Source organism: Mytilus trossulus, chromosome 8, assembly GCF_036588685.1.
Source record: "Mytilus trossulus isolate FHL-02 chromosome 8, PNRI_Mtr1.1.1.hap1, whole genome shotgun sequence".
Classification (NCBI taxonomy): Eukaryota; Metazoa; Mollusca; class Bivalvia; order Mytilida; family Mytilidae; genus Mytilus; species Mytilus trossulus.
In genome coordinates, this window is record NC_086380.1 from 6143016 (window position 1) to 6153594 (window position 10579).

General features: G+C 32.7%; 1 protein-coding gene across 1 annotated transcript; it reads right to left on the minus strand.

Moving 5' to 3' along the window:
- Positions 1-2367: 2367 nt before the first annotated feature.
- On the minus strand, positions 2368-7401 carry LOC134681608 (acid sphingomyelinase-like phosphodiesterase 3b). The gene is made up of 6 exons (XM_063541258.1): positions 7311-7401; positions 6682-6874; positions 5954-6198; positions 4801-4970; positions 3538-3712; positions 2368-2872 (listed from the first exon to the last, which is right to left on the minus strand). Exons 1-6 carry the CDS (start codon positions 7372-7374, stop codon positions 2394-2396), a joined length of 1326 nt encoding a protein of 441 aa, XP_063397328.1. The 5' UTR covers positions 7375-7401; the 3' UTR covers positions 2368-2393.
- Between the last annotated feature and the right edge of the window lie 3178 nt (positions 7402-10579).

A 10579-nucleotide genomic window follows, 5' to 3' on the forward strand; every position in this document is an offset into this window, starting at 1 on the left:
AAAACAACTAAGACGTACAAATAAAGGCAAACAATGTAATCAAATAAGATCAATTTTATTTCAATTATATACATCTAAGGGAAAAGTTATCATATTAAAAGGAAATGACATGTTGATGATAAATGGTTTGTTTGAACATCAGAAAAACACATTGAGAACCGTTTTTTGCAAAATAAAAAGTAAAAAAAAGAAAAGAAAATGTTAATGCATTGATAGAGCTTAATTGCACATATATTGTTCTGATTAAAATATGTGGAACTACTTTAAAAGATACGCGAGATACGTCTTAATTTTCTTTTATGCTGTTGTTTTTGAATACTTGGAATACTTGATAATAGCAAGAACTATTATAATAGTCCTAGATAATAGACAATATAAAATTTAATCGTTTCTTAAATACATTTAAGCATCTGTAAAATACACAAAAAAATGATTACACGTATCAACAAAAATACAAAACACACCAATCAATAAAATCTGACTCCTCCGATAAAACCAGGCGTGCAAACAATAACGAAAAACAACTAGTCAAAATAGCATGTAAACACTTTTTTGAGGAAATATAGTTTGCTAGAAAGCAGTTTTCTAGAACGACTGAATCCATGCATAAATCTGGCGTATAGTTAAGTTTAAACAAAATGTTTACAAATAAATTGCATTCGATTAGGAGAAAGGAGTTCTGCGATCATGGGTGTTCAAAGATGGAGGTTGAAAACGTCGAATAATTTGACTTTTTTCATTGAGTCTGCAGGTTTTACAAATATTCATTCTTGTGCCCCAAATTCCGTTCTCAAAATCCTGAATCCACACCTGGTTTGTCATTTTCCCGAGTCAGGACACTTGCTGCTGTATTAACATTTGACATGTGAGCTACTAATAATAAAAGGAGATGCAGGTCATGAGTAAAAGATGCATATGCTACGATTTTTCTTGTATAGTCGTACACACTATTTGGTTGAAATTGCAACGTAAGAATTCATTATTTTTAATGTTTTATTTCTACAGATGAAAAGTGATTTAGTATTTTGATTTGAAACAAATACATTACTTAATTTAAAGAAAAAAGCTTAAGAATCCTTTTGCAGATCGTAAGTGACAAATTACAAAATTCAGAAAAATTCAGGAATAATTGCAAGAAATTCTGATTGCATATATTTGAAACACAAATATGTTGTAGATAGTGTAAATGTAACCGGGAGACTGGCTACTGATTTGAAGTTGAAAACGAGATGCAACCCACGACCGGTTGCAGATGTTGGCGATGCCAACATCGACGATAATGACTAGGATCTAGTCACTTGACTGAGAATACTCGCTTTAACTCCACTTGTAGAATTAGACACAAGTCCTATGCAGTAATTAACAGTTTAATGATTCAGGATGGAATCCATGTAGTTTTACAAAATGTTACAAATTGATGTTCTTTTACACATTGACATATTGATACAACTTAATAAATCGAGCGGATCTTGTCAGTACGAATGCCCGACTCTCACTGAAGTTTAGAACTTCAGAAAACATATTTAAATCAAGAATTTACTTGGTGACAACTAGATAATAGAAACGAGATTACAAAATGACAATGAAATAATACGATAAGAATTAACAAAAGATTATAACAAAAATCTGTCGATTGAGCTTTAGGTTAAATAGCGGCGTAATTGAAATTACTAAAGGATTAATTATTCTTTACGTAAGAAAACTAAGAACTCTGTAAAGCTGTGACTTTATCTATTATTTACAAAAAGAATTATCTTGAAACAAATTTCTGACTTTGTGAAAATATACTTGACACTTAATTATTACTTATAATACAAAAAGCTTTACAAAGAAAAATCGTTACATCATAATGAAATTACTTTGACGGACAAATATTGCAAATATAATGATTTCGATAAAACAATGAATAGTTTAACAATGAAATGACATTTTATGACCGTACAGTTTGTCAACGAAAGTTCAAAAGTATCATATTTCTGAAGAATACCCTTTTCACACAGTTCCAAATGAAGATGCATAATTTACACAAATTATCCCTATCACACTAGTTTCAACTGCAGTTGTGGATAGTGATATTTAAATGCTGGCTGGAATACATTTGTTTTTGTTGCTTACAATTTACACAAAAGATTTGGAATATCGAATCTATTCAAAAGGATCTTTGATTGATACGTTCTTACTATACGCATGTTATTTTATTTCATAAATGTAATATTTTCCTTGCAAAAAGTCTTTTTAAATTTAGCAACTTATATTTATTGTTAGTATTTTGGTTCTGTTTTAACACACTGGAATTTGTCAAATCTATAATAGTAGACCAATATGACCCAACCATATCAAATCGATCATAAATAATTTATTATGATAACACATTAAACAATTTATTACAAATTTTAACCAAAGGCAGGGTTTCTACTGGTTCCATCACTATCACAAAACTCAAATTCGGCCAGGTCTACGTTACCAATACTACAGATGAAAGGCTTTTTACAAGCTAGAGAAGAACAATGCGTAACTCTCCTATCGTTAGAGGCACCTCCAACATAACGTCGCATGGCATAGTCTGTGAATTCTGCGCTACCATTTGATTTCATTCTCTCCAGTAGACCATGGAAAGAAGTTGGTGTTAAGTCCTTCATTTGATAATCTTTAGGCATGCTGTATTCTAGTGTCCAGTTTGCCACTTTATTTACGTTACTCAATTTGAAGTCTAGATGGTACTGTCTAACTTCTTGTGGTTGACCGGTCATTCTATCATATCTGACCAGCCGAATGCCAGGATTTCTTGTTGGTTCTCCGATGCCTTGTCCTCCCGGGATATACGTCCATGGAGTAACCGAAGGAGCACATAAATGTACTATAACTGGCAAACCTACGGGGTAAATAGTAAACAATACTTGACTTCCTCAAAACTTTAATTATGTGAATATAAATAATACATGAGTTATTTTAATTCAAAATTTAAAATAACGTTACAAAAGAAGAATGTGTCTGAGGATACGAATTCCCTAGTTCAAGCTTTGTAAGTCTTTAAGTTCAAAAGGAGCATAACTCTAGAATGGTAAATGTATCAAAACCCAAATTCGAATGCTGTCTGCATGTTGCGTTTTTTAGCCATTGTGAGATGTTACAATACAACAACCTATAATAGTGAGGTTCTGGCCATTCATTGTTGTAGAGCATGTGATCTATATATCTTTATCTTAATTCTCACAAACCAAATCAAATTTTGAGATTTTCAAATATTCTTGTTCCTATTGTTGTTATTGAAACGCTAGTTAATAATGTTTTTTTTTTATTACAGTGTCTGTCCTAAATACTTTGTCTAAAAAAAACCACACCTCCAGATTGTTTTGAAGGAAAAAAAAAATGGCCGGGTCATATCTTTGGGTTCAATTTGTTTATCGGTTGTTGTCTCGTTGACGAACTCCCCACGTTCGGAGTATTCGTAAAAAAACCAACAGTTACTGTCGTTCATGTTACTAATCACTGCGTTAAATTCAATAAGTTCATCATGATGTTTTTTGTCATACGTACCAGATTTATAAGATATTCTGAAATTATCCATATGTTCATGTCCGAAATATAGACCTGCAATAGTGTCCGAGTACTCTAGTATGATTTCATTGAAGCGATGGTTAAACTGTGGGTACATCCATGTTGCCTTTTCTGTCGCTATAACTCCTGGGGGTACATGTGACATGATGATCACCTAAAACAAGTAAATTAAAACTTTTTGAACAAGAATGTGTCCAAAATACACGGATGCCCCATCCGCACTATCATTTTCTATGTTCAGTGGACCGTGAAATTGGGATGAAATCTCTAAATTGTCATTTTAACATTAGAAAGATCATTTCATAGGGAACAAGTTTGCTAAGTTTCAAGTTGATCGGACTTTAAATTCATCAAAAACTTTAAACAAAACTTTAACCTGAAACGGGACAGACGGACAAACGAACAGACGGACGCACATACAAGAAAACATAATGCCCATAAATGGGCATAAAAATAAAACTTTTTAGCATGATATGAACTAGCCCTATATAGATTAGACCGTTGGTTTTCCCGTTTGAATGGTTTTACACTAGTAATTTTGGGGCCCTTTATAGCTTGTTGTTCGGTGTGAGCCACGGCTCCGTGTTGAAGGCCGTACTTTAACCTATAATGGTTTAATTTTTAAATTGTTATTTGGATGGAGAGTTGTCTCATTGGCACTCACACCACATCTTCCTATATCTAATAAGATTTAATACTAATAAACTAAATAAAAAAATACGATTCATCAGGATGTATAATAAGCATCACAAACGGTTATGAAGGATTTGTGGGACTTTCTCGTTGTGTTGAAGACCCATTTTCTCGTTACAATTCCGTTTCAAAGAAACATCAACCCGACCACCCATTGGTCTTCAATACAGGGTGAAAATCCCGCACCTAGGGGCAGGCGTCAGCTGTTCCCTAAATAAAACGTTTATATCTGACTGTTCTCGTTGTTGAAGGCTAATGACTTGTAGCTGTTAATTTTTGTGTCATTTGGTCTCTTGTGGAGAGTTGTCTCATTGGCAATCATACCACATCATCTTATTTTTTATTTTTTTTATTTTTTTTTATTGTTTAGCGAAAATGGACGTCACACTTTTAATTAACAAAATAACTAACAAATAAAATGCATTTAGACACAATATTGTTTGGACCTAACAAAAAAAAGAGATGTTCAACGCTCTCTAGACTCTAGTATCTTACGCTCTCTAGACTCTAGTATCTTTTACTCAATATATACTTTTAAAGAATAAGTACCCGTTCACTGTTATTTTTAGCATGTTCTAGAGTTTCAGCCATCCATTGGAACTGGTCTGCTGGGTCTGAATACCTGTACATCCGGGATATCTTATCTGATCTGTAGTATAGATTGGTATTCAGGGACATTATACGGAGTCCCGTTGATATCTGTACAGTATAATATGCTCCTAAAAACACAAAATATGCAAATAACCTGCAGTAAGAATTTTATGTAAATAAAAGTAAAAAAGATTAACAATGATATTTTTTTCATACAAATGCATTACAAAATAATAAGGGTGATTATTATTTATATCTTAAACTCCATAATTTAAATGAAACGAATTGATGATTTACAATACTATAGTAAAAAAAATAATCAGGAATGCCTGTTAATCTGCAACCAACATATTCATGATTTTCTACATATATATGATAGATTAGACTGTTGGTTTTCCCGTTTGAATGGTTTTACACTAGTAATTTTTTGGGGCCCTTTAAAACTTACTGTTCGATGTGAGCCAAGGCTCCGTGTTGAACACTGTACGTTGACCTATGATGGTTTACTTTGATAAACTGTGACTTGAATGGAGAGGTGTCTCATTGGCACTCATACCAAATCATTCTATATCTATTATAAGCAAGCCAATTAGTACACACTTTAAAGTTTCTATTCAGACATAATGTATAAAACTGTGATTTGTTTTAAAATGGTCCAAACAGCAAATCAAAGATGACCCTGCGTGTGTTTCTGTATTTAGATGCGAAAAGTCAAACTGCTTTTGGAAACTTGATGTATTATATAGTGAATGTGATGCTTTTTGAACGATTACGTTTACGGGAAAACCATTGTGTTTTTAAATACACTTAAACAAAAAAGAGTCAAATCTGTATTCATGTTGGTAAGATGTCAAATCATGTTCTAAAACAATCAAACAAAGATCTTCAGTTTAGCACCAAATAAAATAAACTTATAAGGAAGAATCAGAAAGAATTAGAGAGAACCAGAAAGAATTAGAGAGAACCAGAAAGAATTAGAGAACCAGAAAGAATTAGAGAATCAGAAAGAATTAGAGAGAATCAGAAAGAATTAGAGAGAATCAGAAAGAAACAGAGAGAATCAGAAAGATAATAAAGTAAATATATCCAGAATTAACAAAACTTCGAATACCTTTCTGGAAGTTTTTTTTCTGTCCATCGTCGTTTATCCAGTCTTTCCATCCTTCATAGATCTCATCGTACATCAAATTATTATTTGGCGGGAACTGATGGGCGGGGTAGTAGTCGTGATTCCCAAAGACAGGATATATAGGAGTAGAATTGAACTTCGATTTCAACTCTCGTGTGATGTTACGAACGATATCTCTGTACATGTCATGACTACCTACATTGTCTTTTATATGTGGTGAACTATCACTAGGAAGAAAATCAATCATAAAATAAACTATTTTAAGAAATGCAATTCCCTCGAATGTAATGAATAATATCTGTGTTTATGACATTATCAACAACGTTTGTCTTGAATGTGTGGTGTTCTTTAACTAGCAAGACAATGTAAACTTGTTCTCGCTACATTGAAGACGCATTGGTGGCCTTCGGCTGTTATCTGCTCTATGGTCGGGTTGTTGTCGCTTTGATACATTCACCATTTTCTTTGTCAATTATTAAGTGCATGCATATTCATTTTGTTTGCTAAAAAAACCCGAATGTACAAGAAATGATCACGCTAAACTAAAAAAACAAACAACTAAAAGTTTTAAGTATCATTCAAAGTTCTCCCACACCCCACCCCAAAAAATAACGTATCCCCTCCCCCTCCGAAAAAACATAGATATTCCGTGTGGAATTTTTTTGCGGGTATCGCATGTAACTCTAGATTAGTGATAAAACATAATTTACCCTGTCCATAGGATAAAGTCAACATTTGGTTCTTTATCTCGCATTGCCTCAATACTACTAGTTACCAGCTTCCATGGAGAATCACACCAGCTGCTTCCGAACTCGCCTCGTGCTGATGCATTCCTATTACATGACAAGGCGACATCGAGGTATGTAGGGTCATAATGAAAATCTGTCACGTGCCAGAACCAACCTAAAAAGTAGTAATGGCTGTTCAAGTTTGATCTTCTGAATTAAAAATAAATATCTAAGATGTTTTCACAAAATATATCGGTGCAGGACATAATGGTTTATATCACAAACCTGTCAGTGCTAGAACAAACCCTATCGAATTATGAAAACAAATCAAGCAGGTCACTAAAAAAAGAGACAGTTCTATTCCGCGTCCACATGTCTTCTGTTTTAATATTCACAACATATACATGGCCTGCGTTTAAAAAAATTATCTTAAGTATACCAAGCTGTGAATGACTAAAATTATCAAATTTTGGCGTAGGATTTATTTGTAAAAAGGAGGTCTGATCCGAAGTGAGACACAACGACGGCAAGTGCCACTGGTAAACATGTGGAACGCTAGTGTGATGACCGGACCCCTTCCTCTTCAGAGCTAAAATTGTATTAGTACTTACCATCATCGGCATAAACAAAGTTTGTGTATAATATTAAAATGACAACAAGATAAACTGTCACCATTATGATTGTCGTTCTGTGTAATCTGGGTCGATCTTTACAACGTGAACGTAATATAGATAAGATAGCTGTAAAATATTTGAGCATAAGTAGACTGCACGGAACGTACTTTTTTTTATTATTCACACCTGATTACGAAAAATTACAAACATATTATTAATTATATTAAGCCGCACAAAATTAAAATATATATTTTAAAAGTAAGAACAATTTGCATTTGATATTACCTACTAGTAATGCACTAGTTCTTACGGATGGGAAAATTCTAACATAAGCTAAACATGTCGAGATAATTATTCTAAATTTCTTCCAAATATTTGTTTCAATATATATATTATATTTTTTTATATCTTAAGTTGGAACTTTTGTATGTTGTGACAATAAGACAAGAAATTTTGCCTGAACAATCAGAAACGTAAAAATGCATGATGATTTCAAGAGCTTTTGAGCAGTTGGTAGTATATCATGAATTTTTGTTTGTTCGTTTAGTCTATGCAATTGCTAAGAGTAGTATAAATATAGCATATTAAAGAGGGATTTGATTGGTTAACTTCAAGTGCTATATCCGATGTGACAAAATAAGAGAATGTTCGGACTAATTTTGTATATTGACTAAAACTGGAGGAACTGAGAATGTAATGATAACTTGTTATTTCAACTTTTTTATTTCTTGATACATGTAAGTATGACCATCCCAAGACATTACTTCAAAAACAGCTGACAGAAAACTGCAACCGAGCCAGCCAAAGTTAACCTGACCAACCAGGAACGGCAAAATTGTAAATTTAATAATCCTAGCATCAAACCTTTTAATTTAAGAATATGCGTCAAAGAAAATGTACCTAGATGTTTGTTAGTTTTCCTGTTTGAATGGTTTTACACTAGTCATTATGGGAGCCTTTTATAGCTTGCTGTTCGGTGTTAGCCATGGCTTCGTGTTGAAGACCGTACTTTGACCTATAAATGTTTACTCTTTCAAGTTGTGTCTTGGAAGGGGGATTTGTCTCATTGACACCGATACCACATTTTCTATAATCTTACCACAGCAAATTATTTGTACTGTTTTAAATTCGAGACAGAATTTCAGAATTTAAAAAAAAACCATAGCAACAAATAATCAAAACTAAAAAACGAGAACAACAAGTTAATGCTTTTGTGGGTCAGCTACCACGGAATGGGGAGTTAGTAATTGACAAATGTGAACAGCAAAATGCACAAAATAGTAGAGCAAAAACCCAGAAGAAAAGATGCAATATTTGTCTTAATTTAACTAAAACGTATCCATCAAGGAAATGAAATCTTGATAAGATATCTGGTATTGACCAAAACCAAAACAGAAAATTGCTTTTGACATCATTACCCCCGAGAAAGACAGTGATAAATCTATAGCCTGTTTAAAGAACATAATAAAATCTGACTCTGCACATATCAAACGAAATATTGATCAAAATATCTATAAAACATGATGGACGATCTTTTTCTTTGACGCCGAAACGTCCAATGAAATTGAACACATTTGATGTGTGTATTTACTTCGCCATGACAATCCCAATCTCAATTAGGAAATTCATTTCTTTCCGTAAGAATTATTTTTCATCGTTGTACAAAAAGATGATATCTTTGGTAGTATTGATATATTTTTGGCACTTTTGAAAGGAAATTAAAGACTTTTCTTATGATTCATCTGGTTGGCTATAATTCACTGCTGCTTGTTGCTGTGAAAGGTCAAACGGGTCACTGGTTATCAAAAGAATATTGTAACTAACTTTCAACATCGGTAGCATGTACAATGATTACCATGGAAAGGAACTGTCAACAAATAACGAATTGCCAATGGTATAACTCGCTTTGCAAAATATCAAATGAGTTATAGGAAAGACGAACCTTGATTAGTATAAATTAATTTTTCTTTCGTAAATGCGTGATTTGTTTGAATTTTTAATTGGTTAAATTGTTTTTTTCTAATGTTTATACTTTTCGTGCGTTTTTTTAAAATATGCATACACTTGGTTGCATTACATAATATAGGATGTAAGGATTGGGCGATTGTTGTTTGCATTAATAAATGAGATTTACCTTATGATCGAAAATGATATATTTGTACCAATTCTTTAGAGTATATCACCTAGTTTTTTTAAACCTAGATATATATGCAGCCAAAAAAGGCCGGTTACGTCTAAAATGGCGAAAATTTTATAATAGATATAGGAAGATGTGGCGTGATTGCCAATGGGACAACTCTTCACCCAAATAACATAGGTCAATGTACGACCTTGGCTCACACTAAACAACAAGCTGTATAGGGCCACAATAAAATTACTAGTGTAAAACCTTTAAAACGGGAAAACCAACGGTCTAATCTATATAAAAAAAATCGAGAAATAAGAATATTTTTTTTCTTAAGAATAATGGTGATAGAAGTTTATACCATTCTTGTGTTGAGGATATTCCTATAAAGTTTTTATGTGTATGAAAATAAGAAGATGTGGTATGCCGTATATTTTGCCAATGAGACTATGCCAATTATCCAACAGAGTTCAAAGAAGTGGATTCAACCGGACGACCTTTAACAATGCGAAAAACCTATACGGCTATCAAACGAATAGAAAAGCTCAAGAAATCGCAATTTCGAGTGAAATGTCGACCCCATATAACTTAAGGTGGCACATCACGGTATAAGTTTGTTTTTTACACATTTGACTTGATTTGGGGAAAAATAGCTTGTATACATGTGTTATATTAAAATTTTGTCTTTGGCAATTCATAATTTTTCTATAACAACTTTTTGTGCAAAGACAAAATTTTAATATAACACATGCATAATATGGGAGCAAAATCTCCGCCTCATTTTTAAGATGGATGTTTCTTTTAGTTTTGTGTTATAATGGTGTTTCATGGTTTTGGAACAAAATTAAATGAAAAAACAAAATATGAGGAACCGACTTAGTTTTGTTGTTAGAGTAACTATAAGTGTTGTGTTTGTCCCAAATTTGAACAATATTTTGTTGTTTAAAAATTCAAATAATCCTTATCTTGACACCAAACTTACATACATAATTCATTCTCACAATAAACGGAAGATTTGTTTCTATTAAATAAAGAAACTTATGTTTAAGATTTTTTGTGTTTGATATTTAAAAAATGATGATGTATTCTGTCTCGTCAAATTAATACGTAACAAGAGGCTCTCGAAAGTCTGAATCGCTCA